The sequence below is a fragment of the Teleopsis dalmanni genome, chromosome 1 (assembly GCF_002237135.1).
Source record: "Teleopsis dalmanni isolate 2A chromosome 1, ASM223713v2, whole genome shotgun sequence".
Lineage (NCBI taxonomy): Eukaryota > Metazoa > Arthropoda > Insecta > Diptera > Diopsidae > Teleopsis > Teleopsis dalmanni.
Window position 1 is genome coordinate 74,665,940 of NC_051846.1, and position 22,382 is coordinate 74,688,321.

The window sequence follows — 22,382 nt, forward strand, 5'->3', positions numbered from 1 at the left end:
AGCAAAAACTAAATCATAAAAAAAATTTTTTTTATCAGACATAACCCTCATACATAACCCCTTTCCTTGCCAGTTTTCGGATACGGAAATACAAAACAGCCAAACTCAATAAATAAACAGAAATATGTCCGGATAACCTTTTCAATTTCCAAAGACAAAGTTACCACTTCGAGGAAGGTGTTTCGATCCATTTTCGCTTACATCAAAGTCTGTGTATAGTTGAAGGAAATATATTTTCGTTTTTCATTCGTTCGATTCGTAATTGATTGGTTATATTTGTTTGACTTATTTTATAAATTCGTATACTTTGTACACAGAGTTTAATTTATATATTGTCATGCTTAAAAAGTTAAAATTAGGTTAAAATATATTTTAAGACATCATCTAGAAAGTGTGGTTCACTTAAATTGATCATAGAGCACAGAACCGATACAAGGCAAAATCTAAGGGTGAAAGAGTTTTATGTCTGTACATATACAACAATAGTTCAATTAAAGTATAAGATCGTTCTCTCAAAAAGCTTTGATTAAATCAGATATATAACAATCATGTTAACCAATCGAACAAGACACTACAAAGAAAATAAAACTAAAATTAGTGAGTGATATCCTCACTGGAATCAGCTAACACTGCATTCTTATACAAGTTGGAGTTTAAGTAGAAATAATGCTTTCAGGGTTTTATTTATTTAGCGGTACTTAGCATAAAACGGCTTTTACATAATTTTGACCTACATTTTTGACTTATTTTTCTATGATATGGTGACTTCGACACTATATCAAGTTGAAAACATTCACTCCACATTTATTATCCCAAAATAGAATTTTCCTGAATTGTTTAAAATTGCGTCTCTATAAGGAAAATTGATTTTTAAATTTCCTTTAGAAATATTTATAATTTGTATTAATAATCAAATAGGAAACAATTAATCAAACTTTAACTGTTTTATCTTAAAGAGAAAGAAAGAATGATATTTGAATTTATATTAAAACCTTGTAAGCTTGGCTTACACGAGAAATCCTATTTTAAACTTCAACAAACGAACAGGTACGCAACGCCCGCATGAGTGTCAAGAGTTAGTGCCAGACAAAGTGCTAAGATGACATTGATCAATGATATTAAACGATGGTAAAGTAATACAGACGAAAGTCATGAATGAGTTCGATATCAATGAACTGATTCAATGCTTTAAAGGGGAGTGGTCGAAATCACAGCTTTTAGAAGGTTATTTTAAACTTCATTCACAAAATAAAAACTTAAAATATGTTTTCATCTGTTATAATATATTGTAATTAATTGACATACTAATTGGGCAAGATAAATCAATGACAATTAAAATGTCTGATATAAGAATAAACACACATATTATAACTCCAATTCTTACATTTGTATAAATCATTTTATATTTTATTTTATATTTGTATAAATTATTTTAATTGCTAATCTTTTATTAATCTCAAAAAAAAATTAATTTATTATTATTTTTTTATTCATTTTAGCTTGAAAGTTTTACCTTACGGCATAATAATACCTAAGTCCACGTCTCCCTTGGTCATCCCAGCGCCTTACATGAGCAGTTTTAACTTCATGCTTTTTACAAAATGATGGATCGCATCCCATCATTGTCACTCTCAGGCATATCGCTCGCACATCCACTTTCAATTTCAACTGGACAAACTTTACAAAATCATCTCAATTCCGCACAATCGGCGGTTAGTTCTTCAACTGGCGGACATTTAGGACAATTAGCAGCTGCAGTACATCATCATCATCAACAACAGCAACAACAACAAATACAATTACAACAGCAACAACAACAGCAGCAACAACTGCATCATCAGCAACAACAACAACACCACCATCATAACGCAGTAGCGTCAGTTGCTCATCATCATAATCAACACCATCACAATCATCAATTGTCTCTCAATTCCTTAAGCAGCTTACATTCAAGTTCAACTTCAACACCAAACTCTTTAGCGCATTCGAGCGCCTCACCAACAAGTTCAACAACATTGCATCACCATCAAGGCTTGCACACAACAACAAATCACAATATACTACATCACACCACAAGTGGTCTGGCGCATACGGCACACTTACACGCGGGTGTCGCACATAATTCGTCGTCCTCATCACATCAGCACTCAACAACAGCGTCCACTTCTGCGGCAGCCACGTTACATCCAACGGCGGGTGCACATCACCACCATCATCATCACAACCATCATCACCACCTGTCTTCGGCATCGGCAGCTACCAATAACGCAACTACTGGTTTCTCCTCAAGCTCATCAACAAACTCCCCCGCCTCCGTCATGGCTGCAGCAGCTGCCGCGCATTTGCATCATAATTCACAGGCTTCTCCAATGACAAATTTACACCAGAACATGGGAAGCCTGATGAATACAGGCAGCAGTGCCAGGTAATTATATTCCGCACCGCACAATGCAAACGCACCGGTGTATTGTGTATTGTCTATTGTCGATTCTCGATTGTCGATTTCGCAAGCATATAGAATTTTGAATGTTAATTGGAAATTGGAAACTTCTAACGCCATACAATGGCGGATTTAGTTGCCGGTTACGAAGAATTGTGAGTCGGAAATTCTAGCCCCAAAACTCATAATGCTCGAGACTGTGTATGCATTCCGGTTGTCATCGTTCTAATTAACATTATGCAAATTTGCACTACTCGCATTGTGCGTATAGTTTTGTCGGTGTGCGGCGGAGCTTGCATTTAGGCAATCATTGAATTAAGTCCTTTTTGACTCAAATAATGAATTATAATTCTCGATCTGTTTTTATTTCAGTGATGTTTTTTTCAGTCTCATGATACAGAATACAACGAAACGACAAAACGAAGAACACATTAAACGTCCCATGAATGCGTTTATGGTGTGGTCCAGACTACAACGCAGAAAAATTGCGCAGGATAATCCCAAAATGCATAACTCCGAAATATCGAAACGCTTAGGTAAGTGGGAATGCAATGAATGTAATTTTTTTATTATTAATTTCTGACTGACATATGTGCTTCACAAAACCAATCAATAACAAACAATACTCAAAAGAAAGGACATAACAAAAGCTGCATTAAACTTTTTTAACAAATGAACACAAACGAAATGGGGCCAGCAAAATAATACGAAAAGGATAAAAAATTAAAGAATCAAAAAAAAAATTATGGGAATGTACACAAGTCCAACTGTTTGGAAACAATTGCAAGGGTGCAAAAAACTTCACAATGTGCACCAGCAAACAATGCCCGCGGCTCACTCACATAAAAATAACTTTTTTTTGAATTCCCAACAATGAAAAGTGAAATAAGTGAGGTTATGAATATGAATTGTGGAGTGTCTCATCGTTTAGCGATTTGAACTCAGTGAACTTTAGTATTTTTAGTCTTCGAGTTTCATCGTCTGGGTTGGGGGAAAAGTTATTACAAGTGCTCACTTCAGTCTAATGGTTTTTGACCTATCAACATGAGAAGTAACTTCAGTGCATGAAAGGACCTTTGAATATGTTATTTGGACAACAGTGCGCTGATGTGAACATGGGTATTAGCTTATGATGAACATAAAGCAAAACTCTATTAGAGGAGTTTGTAAAAAAGTGCGAGTGTATATTTTTTTAAAGTAATCAATGTATTGTTTTGCTGTCCTCCAAAAAAAAAATTTAAAGGAAAAATTTATTTTCCTATAAATTAACAGAGGTCAGCTATTAAATACTTCAAATTGTTTTGAAATTAAGTAAATTTTGGAATGCATTTGTCTGAGTGTTCCTCTTAATTTGATAAAAAAATGTATATTGCACTTATGGATACGTTTCTGTGATGGTTGAAAACTCAACGATGGAAAACTTATTCTAATTAATAAACTGCCATTGAATTAAAAACGGGGTCTTTAACTATATCCGGTTTTTCGTGACAAAGACAACTTTCTGAAGCATCTAAACAATTGTAATGTAGTCCACTTAATTAAGAAAGGCTAATTAAATTACATTACACAATAAATATTTTTTATTTTTATTAATTATTTTAATGACCAAATTGGTCAAAGTTAAGTAAACCAGAACTTTTTAAATTAGTTTTAAAAAACTATCTGTTTGTTAACTATCTTTCGACAATGATCGTCTTCAGTAGACTATAACGCTAGTTTGCAAATAATTAAAAATGTTATTTTCAAAGACGAGATCTACATTTTCTATAGTGAAATTATTCGTAGAACTTGAAAATCATAATGATTTTTTTCCTTATATGCCCTTCTACCGTTATTGGCGAAAAATCGTCATTTTAATTATTTACAAAACATAACCCTGCATATTTCCCCATAATTTTTTTTGGCGATGTTACTACTTATAGTATTGTATATAAGATTAAAGCTGCAACTTGTACAAATATGTACTATACATAACGTCAATGTGACTTAATTAGTTGAACTGCTATACTATAAAATGTAGGTATAGATGAAAAAATTATGTGTGTACAGAATATGCCGTATAAATTACATATATTTTTGTACTTTATAAAGGTACTTAGAAGAACTACATGGAGAGTCCTTCATTTTCTCCACATAATTTTGGCGAATTAAACTTTTCAATTGATTTTCATTGTCAAAACATTGGTATAAGATATTTAAACTATATTGTATAGTAACTTTCAGGATACCATTTTAAAAAAAATAGATAAAACTCTTCTCCTTTAATAATATCAATAACGACTGTTACTCTAATAGCTAATTGGTTAGCTTAACGCCTGTTACTGTAAGAGCTAATTGGTTAGCTTAAAAAACAACTTGGATTCAATATTGATACTCTGGCAAATATTCCGAAAGCAAAATATTTTATTTGAAAACTAATTTTACTGATCTGAAAAAGAAATTCTGGAAAAAATTAAGTCTTGCTATGATTTTAAATTTTCAATATGGCCGCTTGAAGCAAAACCTGTAACTTTAACTCGATCGACAAATAAATACAAAGCTGCACAAATATAAATCTGCAGAATCTTTATTCATTAACCAAGAAGTGAGCAAATCTACTAATTTATTTAGTGCAATTTTCCCTATACCGAAGAAATGACGTGGTTTACATTAGGTTACCACGTATGATACTATGCGATCGAAATGAATTCAGATCATTGTCTCTGTGTTATTATTGGTTAGATTGTATTTTGGTTGACGATACAGACCCTTGGGGAAATATCAATTCACTTATATTAAAATTTTTAGTACCTTACGGGTTCAAAATATAATCCAAAACTTTTTCGTAACAACTAACAACAATCACGACATTTCAAAATCATCACAATTGGCATTAAGTTACTTTTTATAACCATTAAAATGTTAAACCTAAAAAATTATAAATTGAAATAAAAATATTAGAACATGAATGAGTTTTGAAGATGGATTGATTTCTTAACATTTTGCGATTTGACTCCCAATCTCAGTTTTATAACTTAGAATTGTAAGAAATATCTCTGGAGTATTAAAATATATCCATGTATTTTAGATATTTATAATGTACTTGCATTGATTTTAGTAAATGGGAGATAGGTATATTGGTAGTATAAATGGGTTCGGGGATTGTTTTTTTTTTTTTGAGGTTTACATATATTAAAAGAAGTCTACGAAAACTTGTTAAGTGCTTCTTAGTTGTAGAATATAGCACGCTTTAAGGAGCTGAAGTACATATACTGTGATATTAACATTTAAGGGTGCTAAATGGATAATTTACTTAAAAATCATAATAGTAATGGCGTAAAAATATGAATAATATATAGTTATTGTCAGTCATCCTATACATACAAAATTATTCTTTGCAATCGTTCTACAAGTTTACGACTGTATATTTAAAAAAAAAAACCTAGGAGAAATAAAACACAAAATGATTGGAAATATAAATATATTTCATAATCGCGATTCATTATGTGATACGAATCTTTCACAGTTTCATTAATTTTAAATAAAATTCTGATCTAACTTAAGATCATACGCCTATCCGTAAACTATATAGCAATCAATTATGAGGCTGAATAGCACTGCGTAAGATGTTCTATTTCTACTATTGTAGATCAGTAATAGTAGAAAGAGAAGCACAAAATTAAAGAACAAGAATGAACTTCCTGTAAGAACAACAATTTAATGTAAAAACTTTTGTATATATAATCCTAAGCAATTATCCACCTACAACAATATTCACATAATCAGTTATGTTTCACATATTTAGGAATAATCAAAGAACTTATTCAGTTTTTTTTAAGATTAATTATTTGAAAATATCATTTCTCCAAAATTATATAAATAAGATGTAATATATAGGTCGATATATAAGATAGAGTCCAAGGTACATAAAACTTTTTAAAATCGATATTCATAAACCATCTATTGACATATCATCAAAGTTTTCTGAATAGTCCTTGGACGAATAGAAACGGAATTACTAAATCAATCTGAAATTTGCAGACAAAACAAGGTTTTGGGCAAGGTTTTTGCTAAGATTTTATAAAAATAAAATAAAATTATCGCTAGGAATAGAAAATTTATTTATTTTGAAACGCACATAAATTTTTCATTTGTGTTATTCTGATGTTTTCTCCCTTAAAAACAATTGAGCTATTTTAAAGTCTATAACATGATTAATTCCATAATAATTATATTATATTTATTTCAAAAGTTTTTATTGTTTTTCCACAATATTATGATATATGTATACACCTGATGCGACGATTATGTATTTGTGAAATAAAATTAAATTCTCAAAAGTAAAACCACAGATATCGAAGTGATTAAGTACTTCTTAATTTCGAATGCCGTGCTATCTGTGTTATGACAGTCTGCATGTAAAACGCCCTAAAAATGTCAAACACAAAAGCACTTCCTTCGACATAAGAAGTCCTTCATTCAAATGAAAATACTCGAAGCTGAAGAAACCTGCCAGCTCTTGTCTCTTGCCTCTTGCACTCCTAAAGAATATGAAAATCAATATTTAAGATTTGGCTCCATTGTTATGCTAAAAAGTGTAAATTTATACTAAAACTTCGTAGCCAGTGAGTAACTAATATGGGAAAACACATTTTCAGCAGTCAGTGGCACGTGTCTAGTGGGCCACGTAACAATTGATGTGTGTGATTGAAAGTGAATTGAATTAAAATGAATCTGAGCAAAGCACTGAGCAGGGACACGCGTCGTTTTGTTTTGTTTTGTTTTGTTTGCTGTTCTGAATTAGATTTTCGCAGGGATTAGCTAAATATAACTACTTTACTTTGCAACTAGTTAACTCCTCTTTATGTCGCGCAAAGACCAAGGATAAAGGCAGACGCAATAATGCAAGAAACTCTATTAGGCATGATTTTACAAAAATTTTCGCCAAGTTACGAATCAAGCAACCCTTCCCCCTATCTGAGGTTGCCCATTTTTAATTGCAAGTAGCAAGTACCTTAACGATTTAAGTGTTTGTCTGTTTGTTCGTCTGTTGCAATGAGCTTGTGTCATTGTTTGACAGCTCTTGTCAGTTTTGACGTTTACGAAGCGGTGACAACAGCGACAACAGCGCCGGTGACGCTGCAGCTCTTTGATTACGCTTAGTTGGATTACGTATTCGGAGCTTATGAATGTCACTTGGTTTGGATTTAACTCGATTATGTTAAATCATTCCATTGCGGACGATTTTTATCAGATGAGGAAGTTTAATGTTTTGCCGGGAGTGTGCCAATGATTTTGGTTATTTTTGAGGGAATTTTAATTAAGTGACGGAAGTGTTCTCAAGTAACTCAGATATAAGGCATCAGTTATCTAGTAAAAGGATTTTTATATATCAAATTTTAAACTTAAAAGCTAATAAAAACTATCTTCTAATAAAATATTTAAAATAAATAAGCATTTGAATATGTTGTATTAAATTATTTCACTACTGTAGAATATAAGTAATAGTTTGTTAGTCAATATAAGTTAATATTCAATCAAATTATTTACAAAAGTTGTTTAATATTTATCCATAACACATTCATTATTTTAATAGTAAGATAAAGCTTCATTTATTACTTTAAAGAAAATGGATCCTATAACTATTAAGGATAAATAGTAAGGAAATAAAACAACAAAAATTTAATTTTTAATTAATTTACTCAGAATATAGAAATCTTGAAAAATCCCTTATAGAGACATAAGAAACATATAATATAATAGTGCAAAAAATTTTTCATTATGATAAAATAATATTGAGACAAAAGCGGTACTGGCTTAGTGGTAGTTACTTCACATTTGAAGGTAAATATAATAAATATATTTGATGTGATTTGATGTGACATACGGTTTGCTAGGTCAATATCCATTGGTTAATCCTTATTTTGTTTGAATATATTAAGTAGTTAGGCTACTGATTGGTATGATTTTGGTGGCAGCGAAACTTACTCTTCTGTTCAGTTAGCGAATAAGTACCATTTTATTTTCACATACCTACTCATTAATATCAAAGTTTTAAGATTAAACTCAGCGGTAGATAAAGGAAACTATATTCCGAAGATCTATGTTTTATTACCACGTTCTAAGCTGTGGACTTCTGTAGTGGCACGTCTCTACGGGCTGTGGCTTTGTAAGTAAATTGTTTAGTTTTTCTTAATGACTACATAAAATTGTTTAGAAATTAAAGTATATACAGTCAGAACAAAAGATATCATTTCTTCAATTAAATTAGTAGTAATATAATAATCTATATGTCATAACCAAAGATAAGTAGTTCGCCAACTCTACGGGCCAATCCAAATTGGCAAAAACTTTTCAAAGATGAACAAATAATGAAATCGAAAAACTACTACGAAACGAAAATATAGTGAGACACATTCAGTCGCAAAGGTTACAGAGGGCTGCTTATGTAGTAAGAATGGGACTACAGAGAAAGCCCAGCAGCATATACAATGCAAAGCCGATAAAAATTAGGCATAGAGATAGGCCAATAACAAGATGGAATGCGAACGTGTATTGTGATGCAAGAAAGAATAAAGTACTGATTTGGAAGAGAGTAGCAGAAAATCGAGACAGGTGGAGGCAGATCGTAAGGGAGGCCAAGGTTTACACTGGACTGTAGTGTCAAATAAGAAGAAGAATATGTCACAAAATTATTTCAAAATTCAAAAAAAAAAGATCTGAGTAATAAATAATAAAGGTAATAAATATTTTTTGTGTATATTACAAACGCAAGCCAAAAAGAATGCTTTAAAAATAACCAAATTTTTTTACTATGAGACCTTTCATATATCAAAGTGTTATCATATAATGTTCAAAGCAAAATAGAATTATTCGTTTATTACAAAAAATGTCAGATATTATTTATATTGTGTTATATTAGGTATATATTTTCAAAACATTTAATGAAGTATATAGATTATTTAACTGATTGTTTTATTTTAAATATAAATAAATATGCTTTTTCTGATAGTACAATCAAACCAGTTATATTAAAAATATATTCATTATATTATATTATATTTTACAAATTATTCATATATCTTCCAAACTCTTTATAATTCTACCAAATTCATCCTTCGGCCTTTTAGTCATCTGAACACAGACAATAACACACATTGACAAATTTTGATGATTTTAATTATTCTAAGTAAAAACTCCCTTCTTACGCTTGCATTGAAGTCACTCTCAATGATAAACATTTTCCGCTATTTGAACGGAATGACTTACATAAGCACTTACATAATGCAAATACAAAACAGAAACAATAATAATTAATAACGAATGAATTGTTATGCAGTTGAGCAAACAAAAACAGGCGTTCAAAGACGAGCTCCATTAAGTCAAAAAAAAAAATATAATTAAAACAAAAAATATGTTAATGGAAGTACACGGAAAAGGGGTTACCATAATCTTCATCCTTTACAAAGAAAAAAATAATTATTTAAGAATTTTTATTTTTATACAAAAAAAAAATTTAATTACAATATCAAGCAAATATATTTATACAAAAAAATCTTTATTAATATTTTTGTTTTTGGCTAATTGGTCAATAATTAAAAAACAAACTTTTTAAAAATTTTTTATTTGTTTTTAAAAGATTTTATTTTAACCGATATTTCGACTATAATCTATGGTCATCATCAGGTTTCTATAAAATTTTAATACAATGTTACAATATTTTAGTACATATTAGATAGAAACAATAATAAAATCCATTAACATGAATTATATATGGAAAACAATTATACAAATATAAAAATAACATACCTATATTATCATAATCATTTTGGTATCACAGTCCAGGATGGACCATTGCCTCCTCTTGAATTCGTAGCAATAGATTTTATAACTATTCTGTTCCCTTCCTTTCCACTGAAGTTTCTCTGTTAGGGTTAGCAGCACCACCACTTGCAGGCGATATGAGGAGATTGGAAGAGATAGGTGTGAGGCGTCATTTCAAAAGATCAGCCATTAAATTGCACATCGCTTCCCTTTATGGTGCGATGTGCTTCCCTTTATATACATACCTATATAGGAAAGATATATTTATCCTTTTCCGGATTGGTTGAAGAGGTTTTTATACACCTGAGTACGGTGTTGTATGACAGTTTTATAGTTGAGTCTGGTGTCACTAGGAATTTGGAGGATGTATAGCATTTCCAAGAAAAATCATTTTTGCTAATTATTTTCCTGGTGTAACACCTTTACATTATCAAGATCTGGCTCATGGTTTGATGTAATACAATGTGACTTTTTGACATAATATTATTATTTATACTTTACGCTGTGTTTATGTCCGGCTGTATGCGTCTTTAGCTTGTTTTTTGTTGTACCAACATATACTTGGTTGCATATGTTGGATCCATCACCTTTGCATTTAATATGATAAACCACATTGATAAACCATCAACCTCTGAACGAATTATAAACTTTAATTCAAAACACCTCTACCGTGTAATAAGGAACACTGACAAAAAAGGTTTCTAAGCTTGTAGGAACAGTTTATAACAGACTAGCCCACTTATTGTTTTTAAAGAAACAGATTCACCTAACACATTAATCTTTTAAAGTACATTTACATTGCCTTTAAAATTTTATCTAACAAGAAACTTAATCCTTACAATATTAAATTTTTTCGATTGTAAAAAAGAAACAAATTCACATAACACACCAATTTGGAAGTAAAATTAAGTCCCAAAATGAACTACAGCAAGGTTTTTTTATAATTTTTAGATTTCCAATTTTTCGAATATCCTTCGTACATAATTCCCAATTTGAATCCAAAATAACTACTATATGTACCACTCAATCTGAAATAACTATTATATGCATCACTAGTTCTATAAACTTTATATCGAGTAAAATGGGATTATGTTCTTTTATAATTCTTAGACTTCCAATTTTCCGAATATCCTTCGAACATAATTCCCAATTTCAATTCGAAATAACTCCTATATGTACCACTCAATCCGAAATAATTATTATATGCATCACTAGTTCTATATGCTACATACAAATATTTGAAATTTTACCCTATCTTATCTATAATTAGCACCGTTAAATCTGCAAAATATATTAGTTAATTTCCTAATCAAAAAATGTAACAGAACCCGGAAATACAAAAAATACCGAAAAAAAATATAAAATAGCAAATTTTTAATTTTACAACTTTTTTCTTCATTGAAAAATTTAATTTTGTGTTCGTTATTTTGTTTCCGTCAAAAAGGGAGACGCGCATTATTCTGACAGTAGAAATTGACTGACAGTCCATTGTTTGCAATATTTTTGTTTGTTGTTGTTTTTCTTTTGTTGTTTGCGCTGTACACTGTGCACTGTGCACAGCACAATAGAAAGAGACAACAAGTGGAGATTTTAAAAGTGAATAAGGTGAAAAAGTGAATGGAAATAGAATTTCAATTTAAAAACTAACCAAAAAGGTAACTTTTCCACGTCGAAAGCGTATGAGTAACATTTTTAGTGTCATCTGAAAAGAGATTGTTTTTGTTATAAAAGAGTCGAAAATCAATTTTTGAATTTTTTTTCCTATTTGTGTGCTAATATTTTCCATTTTTCCTTTTCAATTCTTTTTGTCCCTTCTATTTTTTTAGCAAATCCATTATGTCAATTGACAAAAATACAATATTTTCTGTCAGTTGCAGCCTTTTGTGTATTGTTTGCTTTTGTCGAAAACTGTTTGTGTATGAGTAAAGGAGAGAGAAGCAAGAAGAAAGGATAACTAAGTTCCGCATTGTACTTACTTTATGACAACACAAATATAAGGCAAAAGTTTGTTGCTAAGTTTTAAAATTGAAACTGAAGTGCCACAGGAGCTTCGGCAATCGCACAGTTAACATTTTGAACTCAATTTAAATCACAGAATTTAGAATTATTGATTGAAAATTGAAGTTATTACTCATACGAGTACATGTTAAATTAAAGGAGGAATGTAATAGCAAAGTATATGATAATCTTAAATATTTAATCAAAGACGATTTATGGGATTTAGTAGCAAAAATAGTTAAATATATATTCCAAAATTTTTTTAGATATATTTGAAAAAGTAAAAAATAAAATATTTTAAATTAACTGTATGTAGTTAAATTAAATATATTTATGGTTAATATTATTGATAAAAAGGTTTTTTGTAATATAGTAAACTACAAAAACAAAAATTCATTTTACATTATTTAAATTAATTGAATTTTTGGCTGACCATACAGCTGGTTCGAGTATTGCTAAATACCCATCATCAGTGGTCTTGGAAATAATTCTAGTATTTAATTATTCGTAAATAATTATTTGAGACTACAAATATCAGGAATCGAACTCGTGCTCTGCCAAATTTGAAACTCAGAGTTAGCGCACCTTAACCAAATGACCCAAATCCGTGCTTATTGCCTAAAATATTAGTTTTAGCTATGATGAAATCAATATTTTTCGTTCAGATAGCTACATCATAAACCATTTATTAATTGCTCATTTGGGTAATTTTAATTTAATTACGTTTCCTCATAACTATGCTTCAAATTTAATTCATATACATATTCTAAAAATTATGAAATTTTCAACAGTTATCTTGAAAAGGCATTTTATGGCAAAGTCAATCAATTTTGTCTATTGAACTAATAAATCTGGAGGAAGTCGCACTTGATTTCTGTGCTTTGTACAAAGTAAAAATTGAGAGACTATGCCATTTTAAGACTGATAGTCAACTTATTCATAGGCTAAGCTGAAAACTCAGTTTATCTATCCGCTGCACCAGCAATTTAATTTAAATCTAAAAAGTGCGTATTACAATTCAATTCATTAACATAAAAAATTGTAAGATTCTAGATTCAAAACCCTCTAGATTTAGATCCGGTTCACAATCCTGTTTTGAATATTAATAATGAAAATAATTTTTTGAAAACAAAATAAAAAATATATAGTAGCGACATCGGAAAGGAATTTTAGAATGAGAATCCCCGCAAAGTGTTAACGCAATAAACAACATTCTCTTTTTCGTTTTCTACCCTACAATATGACAGTAGATCTTGTAGTGGCCTTAGTCAGCATGCCTTAAAATGAGAAAATATCCCATAAATACTGCGTAGCCTTCCAAAAACCTTCTGTCTGCAAAGCTTTAATACATCCTACGTACGTTTCTGTAATATCACCAACATATTTTGACATAGGAACCAAAAACAGGATTATGCAAAGTGCCTTCTTTATCAATGATTAAATGTTAAACTTTTACAATAAAAAGATATTGTGTATAACCGAAAAAGGACTTTAAGTAGTTAAAAAATATAGATAAATAATTGTTTTTAATATAATTTATGATACGTGATTGAAGAATCACATTAATTAAAAGCATATCACAATTAAATCAACAAGTTTAAAATTAATACAAATCCTTAAATCTTCTTTTGAATTGATCAATAGTAATTCAAATAATCAAGTTTGTATTATTGTGATGTACTGAAAACAATTTTCTTACTTGACAATACGCTACTAGAAGAACCGTATTACTTACTTCTCAGACTACTATTTTTAATGCCAACTCATTATAATTCATACATTACATTTCATTATATAAAGGAGTTTTATAAAAAATGCTTATATATTTTAAACACAAAATCATTTCAATTTAAATTAGAAAGAATAATTAGGTTTAGTTATTGTTATACCATATTGAGCAAGGTATTTAGTTTTCTTATTTATCAACTATTTCCAATAAAAAGTTCAAAATATATATTTAATATATATATTATAATAGATTCTTAATTAAATAATTTCATTATAAAAAAACAAATTTTTACAGATTTTGTAAAAATATTTTAATAACTATTATTGTAAAATTATTTGAAATATAAAACTTTAAATATAAAAAATTGAAAAAAGAAGTTAAAAACAACAAAACTGAAACACCTTTTCCCTTTCTAATAGAAACTTTAATAAATGACGGCCATTTTACGCGGAACAATTAAATGTTGCCACATTTACACAAATGTCAAACTTTTGCACTTGAAAAAGTTTTTGTATTCGTTTTATGTGTTTTTTATTTCGGTTTTGTTTCTGTTTGTTATTATTGTAAATTATTTTTTTATATTTAAAATAATGGAACAAAAAATCGTTGCTCATTATGTAATTTCGAAAAAAAACAAACACGTAAACTGAAACAAAAACGAGGCACAAAAAATGGCGGCGCGAATTTCCCTTTTTTCGTTTTGAATAAAACCTCTCAGGAAAAGGAAACATGAAGTGCGCTTCAGCATGTATTCGTACTTTTATTCAATTTATTTATTTTTCTCTTTTTTTTTGGTTTTTTCTTCACTTCAAATTGAAATTGTAACTGTCATTAATTAATGTCTGAGTTTGTTGTTCTGCTCCTTTGTGTTTGTTTTATTTTCAAACAAACTTTTTTTGTGGAGTAAATGAGTGAAGTGTGCGGTTTTCAATTAGTGTGCAGAGTTCTTTTCCTGAAGTTCGAAAGGCTCTTGAAACGTTCCGCACAATGACTTACTTTACGCTAAATAATAAAATTAATGAAATAATTAAAAACACAAATGAAAATCATTCATTCTCTTGAGTGATATATGATATTTTTTTATTTAATTAAAGCAGTTCGTTAGATTAGATCTATTAGGAATTAAACAAAAACAATTCTGATTACCGCTCATGAAGTTTTTCTTAACAGAAACCTTAAATAATTTTTTTTTTTAAATTAGTATGAGAAGAAAATTATAACAACCAATATTGCTCAATATTTGAGTTAAGTTTGCAGCTCGAAATTTTTTGGTTTTTGGTACTATTATTTTTTAAAGAAAAATATTTCTTTATTTTTTAAAGAAAATAATTTTTTAAATTATTATCATTAGTTTTGTTTCTTAACTTTATTTTACAAAATTTTTTTAGTTTAATTTTAAGTCATAACTGAAATGTCCTCGACTATATAAATTGTTCTAATATATGAACTTCATCAAAACACTAAAACGTTGGGAATAGATCTATGAATACCTTGCGCTGAAGATTGAACATTTAGGTTTAAGCTTCAACTCAGTTTAAATTTTTTTTAAATTTAAAAATATTGATACAGTCGATTCTGAAGTTAATGAATGTCATATTTAATAAACTTTCTAAAAAAACAAATTAATACAAATATACATTCATTATTTTCATTAACAAATATATAAAAAATGTTCTATCTGAATAACAATTGTTTCATATAAAATGTATTTTTTCCGAATATGAAACCATAAAATACTCCAAAGACATTAACGAACTGAAGAAGTTTTGATGAAAATTACAAATAAAAAACATAATATTAAAATTTACAGAATCCAACTACATAAATGAATATAAATGTTTTTGGTTTATAATATAATACAAAACATATATAATTATAAAATTACATATATTAAATTTACAAACAAATTATATATAAGAGTCGTAAGTCTTAGACAAATTGGTGAGTAAAAGGGATCCGAAGATATTTACTCTTTTCCTATCTAAAGAAGGACACATGAAATGGAGTATTGTCTCCTCCTCATCCTCAGAGCCATAACCTCGACAAAAATCATTATAGGGTAGACCCAGTCTCATAGCGTGCCTTGCTATTTCGCAGTGTCCCGTCAGCACAGATACCGTAGTGTTAAGCATGTTCCGCCTTAGTTGAAATAGCTGACTAGTTATGTTAATGACAAAATAATTTCAATCTTGTACTTTATGTTATCTAAATTTTTTTTCTTTTTTACTGCTAAATGTGTACATTTAAGATGAGTTGAAGTCTGCTATTTGACAGCATAATTATTTGTTTAAATGATATACCAACAAGAAAGTTAGGCTACTAACTTTTTCTACTGCCCACTTCGTAGCATATTTGCTACAAATTGAATATATATATATTATATCCATTTAAATTTACATTATCATATCAATTACATTAAGCAACTACAGTTTAAAAAGTGCCACTAAATTTGACACAACTCCCATAGTTCCAAGAAAAATATTGCACGTCAGATGCTTAGACAGGTCCCACAAATTAGCCATTGTTCTAAAAATCTAGTAAGAACTTGTTTAAAAACTGTTGATAAAGAACTTATCGAAGCTAATTATTACTGGAACGATATGAATAGTAATAGAAACAGAAAACACGGTTCAATATAAAAGAATGGTAAACCTATACACGTTATTGAAATAAGGAGATGATCAAAAAAAAAAAAAAAGAATAAGAGCAGTATTATATTTTAAAATAAATTATTGTATCATAAATCTATCTGGCATTAAAATAAATTTAATTTATTCGTAGCGATTCGTTTTAGTTCTCTAACTGCTCTCAGAATGTTATAGAATTAATCCACAATGTGAGACTTAAACCCACCTTAACCATGTCTTCGAAACGAAAGGAGAAGATTTCCACAGCATTGAGAAAATTTCATTCCAGTAATCAGGGGAAAGAGATATGAATATAGGCTTAATATCCAGCGAGCTAGGCTCATCTAAGCCATAATTAGTTCCAATTTTCATGTTAATATTTTAATTAGAGAATTTATTCTGGATATAATTTTTAATAAACATTTAATGCACACAACAAAGACAAATCCTTAGGAAGCTACTCGTGATTTGATGGAGATCCTAATAAATTTAACACACTTACCTAATATTATAATCTATACATTTTCGGATTATCCGTTATATTTCTACATAGATTTCAAAGTATAAATAATGCAATTATAAAAATCGTATCTTATAATGATTAAATAAATCTCAGGCAATTTTAAACAATTTAACTCATTCTTAATATTTTCTATAAAATGGAAATCAATCCATGAGTTATCGTACCCACACTCAGGTCTTCTTCAATACAAACACTTGTTCGCACAAAATGCTTTAAAATCTACAACCAAACAATCGTAATAAAAATCAACAAGAATAGAAAAATTAAAGGATTTCAAAATGATTGAATAGAGAATTGAGCGTAATTCGAATCGTTGATTTTAATCAACATCCTTTGCATACAACACTCATCAATCAAAATCCTTAGGGATATTAAATGCTAAACAAAGCAAAAGTGAAGGTTCGATTGTTATCCTTTCTCGTACTTGGAAGCGGCGTCAGGAGTAAACAAAAGGTATTCGTTGTGCATTAAAATCGAAATTAAAACAAAGTAAAAATAAGAATTGGATTCACGTAAGAAAGCAATGAATTACGGGCAAATGATTAGTTTGGAATTGAAATCTGCTAAAAACAGTTCGAAATAATCAAAATCGAATAACGTAAACGGGGTGGTAAGACATTGCGCGCTAAATAGACTCAAGTAGGTGTGGCAACCTTAGCAACCAGTGGCGTGATTGCTTGTGGGATGTGTTACTGACTGACAGCCGCTGGCCACCGCTGTGCAATTGACAGGTGCTTCATTATTATATTTACATTTCTCGTTTTCACAAATTTTTAATTTTAATTTATTTATGATTTCGCCTCTCTAATTTGTATTCAGAATATTAGTAGTCAAAAATGTGTATATGTCAATATTGAAGTTTTAAATGATTTCAATATAATTGTAATAATATATTTTTAACAAATTAATTGAAACTTAACTTAGACATTTTCTTCATGCAACCTTTAAATTTAAAATTTTTAAAAAAAGTTATGATGATGTTATCTTAATTTGAAAATTCAATAATATGAAAATGAAATCCAATTCAAAATTTAATACATTTTTTAGAACAATACACACCTTCAATATTAATATTTATATGACTAAAAGGACTCGCTTTTTCCGCATTCAAATAAAGAAAAAAATATTAAATTTTTTATTATATTATTTATTATACTTATTTGTTATATTTTTTATAATATTAATTTTTTTCTTTTTATCCGAAATTATTAAAACCCAAAATAAATATTTTTAATAGAAATGCAATAATTAAACTAATCAAAAACAGTGAAAACCACTTCATCTACTTTGGGTCTCTTTAAAATCTAGTTGAGTAGCAAAATCTCTATTTCAGAACTAACAATGACTGACTGACCACATTGTCATCACACAATGGAATATTTTTGGAGTACTTTAAACTTCAGTTCATGATGTGGATTTGCTATATTTGCACTTATCGTTAGTAGATTAACCAGAGAAAAAAAAATTAACTTCACAAATATGAGCTCAGAGCAAACAAAAAGCTACAGTTTTTTAACTAAAATTGACTCATATGGATTTCATAACTCTACTTTTCCCCCCTGAAAACTGTTCCACTCTTGTTAATTGTCAAACAAGTGAACAAAGCATGTTTGCTTACTTCTTCCTGTCGCAAACATTGTAAAAATGTGTAGCATTTGTTTTCACATTTAGGATGTCTTGTCCAGTGTCGCCACGTCATGGAACTGACACAATTGTTTGTTTGCCTTTCATATCAATTATTAAGGTTCTTATGCATTCCACATAAACTTATAATAAAAGCAAACATACTGGCTGGCTGGCTTTGTCCTTTTGGAAATGTCTAAGTTTACTTGATAAGTGCCTGTAGCCCCTTAACGTCTTTTACTCTGCTTAAGAGTCCTCAATTAGTGTTCGTATTATTTGTTCTTCAAGGTGTCGCGTCAAACTGCGCATTTTGTACCTTTGGACTCACACTCGTACCTCGTCGCTTAATCTTGCAATGAAAGTGTTCTTCTCAAAGGAAATTATGTGGGAGTGAAATTATTATTGTCGATTGTTTTAATAGTGCATTGAGATACATATCCACTGTAGTCGAAGAGTTGCTCTTTTGTTTCTGGTTCATCAAATTTCTTATTGTTTATATTTGTGACTGATAAATAATTGTGACATTTACATGTCGAACAAATGCATTTGCCACATTATTTCTAATTGACAGAATTTATTAATTGTGACGGACATATATTTATCACTTATATCATATCATTCACTTATTTTTATAATTGCTAATTACTCAGATTGATCAAAATAATTATTACTTTTATTATAATAATGAGTAGTTTAAATGGAAATGCACTTATTAGGAATATTGTACTTGAAATCGATTTTATAATCATTAAAAAATTAAACATTTTACTTAAATTAAAATTAATTAGAAAAACATCATTAAAATATGCATTATCATTTATCATTTAATTTTATTAAAATACAGAAAAACAACTTCAATTTATTAATATTTATTAATCTCTAAATAAAGTATATCTGATATATCTTATAAGTATTAAATTCCAACTTCTAAGCTTTCCAAATTATTAATATCAGTACAATTAGTTAAAATAGAGATTATTTATATAGAACTTTTAAATTCTTGTAAGTTAATTTTTTCTGTAACGAAGATTAACGAATTAATATTATCTGTTTATTAAGCAGATATCCGTGTAACTGCCAACTGTAGAGATATGGTAACCACTTTTTAATTATGTTAAAATGTTTATTATTATTAATGCACCGTGACCTAAACGATCTATTATGCGCCTTAATGCCTAACTAAAATAATTCTAAACTCTTTATAAATCTCGTAATTATTTTGTGAATTATTTTACCTATTTGGACCAAGGCCCCGTTTCCAAAGTAGTCGATTATTAAATAATCCGACATAAAGCGACATAAAAGATCTATTGTGCGCCTTAATGTCAAACTAAAACAATTCTAGACTATTTATAAATTTCGTAATTATTGTGAATAATTTTATCTATTTGGATCAAATTCTCGTTTCCAAGGTAGTGAAGTCTACGTCTTGCCGTCGCTGGGCAGTTGCATAGAACATGTTCTGATGTTTCCTTCTCTTCGTGATGGATTCGACAGGAATCATTTTCTATCATATGCTTATATGCTTCATGTGGTAATTGAGTCTACAGTGTAAGTAGATGTACTGTAAGTAGTGTAGAATCTAATATCGTCTCTGCTAAGGTAAAGGATAGCGTCAGCTTTGATGTGTTCAGAATCAACAAATCTTCTTGACTGGCGCAAGGCTCCCCAGTGTCCTATGTTAAAATTTCAATAAATGAATTAAATTTTTTGCTGTTGTTTCTACATTACTGTTTAAACGCTTCTAGCTTAATAAACTGATGTTTCTAACCTAAAAAAATTATTAAGTTTTCAAGAACTATTTATTATGGATATTTTATATAAGGTGAGGTGAGGTGAGACTTTCTTATTTTTGAATAATTAGTTTTAAATCAAGCATTATTGTTTTCTTTATTGATTAGTTAAATATTAATAAATTGAACTTTATAAAAATTATGTCATATTAATTTATATTATTATTATCACTTACGTTTAAGAAATTATCAATAATTTTACTTATATATGAAATATATATGAAACATTTCTTTTTAATATTTGTGGTTTTTCACGAGAAAACTGATAAATGGTTTAATATTATAAATTTGAAAATGAATATTCTTAATTTTTTTATATATATATTTATATGTTTAATATATGTGTTTATCTCTTATTGCAAACTATTATTAATTTCTGTTTAAATTAATTTTTATTTAAAGGCAGTAAAAGTTTGATTATTTTAGATCAATTCAAAATGATAAAATGAAACAAATCAAATTAAAATTATAATTAAATTATCCCACATTGTTTACATTAAAGACGTATGTTTAAGGATTCTAAATTTCTTAATTAAAAATTACAATTATATTAAATTTAACAATTTGAATCTATTCTTATTAAATATGTCAATTAGTTATTATTATATTAAATAAATTCTAAGGTACCTGTTATAGTTAAGAGAATTGCAATGTACGAGTAATATCTGGGTTTATAACAAAGTAAATCTTAACAGAACAGAATTAATTATGACGATGACCGATTTTATTTGTACAATACAACTAATTTATAATTATATAAATTATTTTAATTTGGATTCCAAGTATATATGCTTTTGTTATTAACTTCTACAAACATAAATTTGAAAATGCACTACAACGTGACATACAACCTGTCATGTTGTGTTTCCGTAAATTTAGCCAAGCTCATCATCATCATCATATCCAACAAAAGCACCAGCATCCATACCAACTCTTACTTAAATTGAATCCTTGCCTGAATCCTTCATATGCTGTGCTATTTTGTTTCAAACTGTTTTTGTCGTTATTGTATTTCAAATCCCATCAAATGAAACATTTTATTGTGTGATTTTCTACTTTACGTAAATTCCTGTCATTCACTTGAAGTTTACTCAGAAGCCCACAAACACAGTCACACACCAGTTACGTAGTCTAACGATGTACTTTATGTATTATTATATATAAATTCGTAAATCTGTTTCTTATTTGTATCCTGTTAAGTGCTTCCTCAACGTGTACTACATGAATTGTTGAGAATGAAGTTAATATCTTTAATGTGTGCAAGCACATAATCGGACTACGAGTACGAGTCAGTCGTATGTGAACCCAGTACTCAGAAGCGTAGGCAAAAGCACACAAGTACTTGTTAACAACTGTCGCGCAGCGCATCTCCGCACTACCACCCACTCACCTATTTTTAAACCCATTATTCCATTATTGTATGGTACTTCCTGCAGCATGTCCTTGTGCATTGTTTTCACTTGTATCTGCGAGTAGAGATTCATTTTTCTTTCGTTCGCTATTCATCTCAATATACTGTGTATACTATGTACTGTGTACTGAGACTGTGTACTCTTCTTTCCTTACAATGCTTCAATACCTCAATGCCTCAATGCCTGCTGATGTACAACTTTAGTTTGAGAATTGTCATTGTGTAACTTTTTGTATCTTGTATTTTGTATTTTGTATTTTGTATCTTGTATTTCAGCAATTTTTATGTTCAACGCATTCTATCCTTTATAGCTTTTTGTCTCGTTTTGTTTACTGTTACTGGGTTGGCTTTGTCTTGTGGTGGGTGAATAGGTGGGGCAAATATTTATTGTATTTATATCTTACTATGTTGTACGTAATGAATCCTGTTCTTATT

At 29.2% G+C, this 22,382-nt stretch overlaps 1 protein-coding gene across 2 annotated transcripts in view; it reads left to right on the plus strand.

Moving 5' to 3' along the window:
• LOC119669098 (intrastrand cross-link recognition protein) overlaps positions 1-22,382 on the plus strand; it is a 205,281-nt gene that overhangs the window by 169,456 nt on the left and 13,443 nt on the right. The window contains exons 3-4 of one of the 2 annotated variants that reach the window (XM_038078886.1): positions 1,500-2,425; positions 2,828-2,976. In XM_038078886.1, coding sequence (XP_037934814.1) covers positions 1,602-2,425; positions 2,828-2,976 — 973 coding nt within the window. In that variant the 5' untranslated portion in view covers positions 1,500-1,601. Of the gene's footprint in view, positions 1-1,499; positions 2,426-2,812; positions 2,977-22,382 lie in introns of both variants that reach the window. The other variant, XM_038078879.1, reaches the window with a different exon arrangement.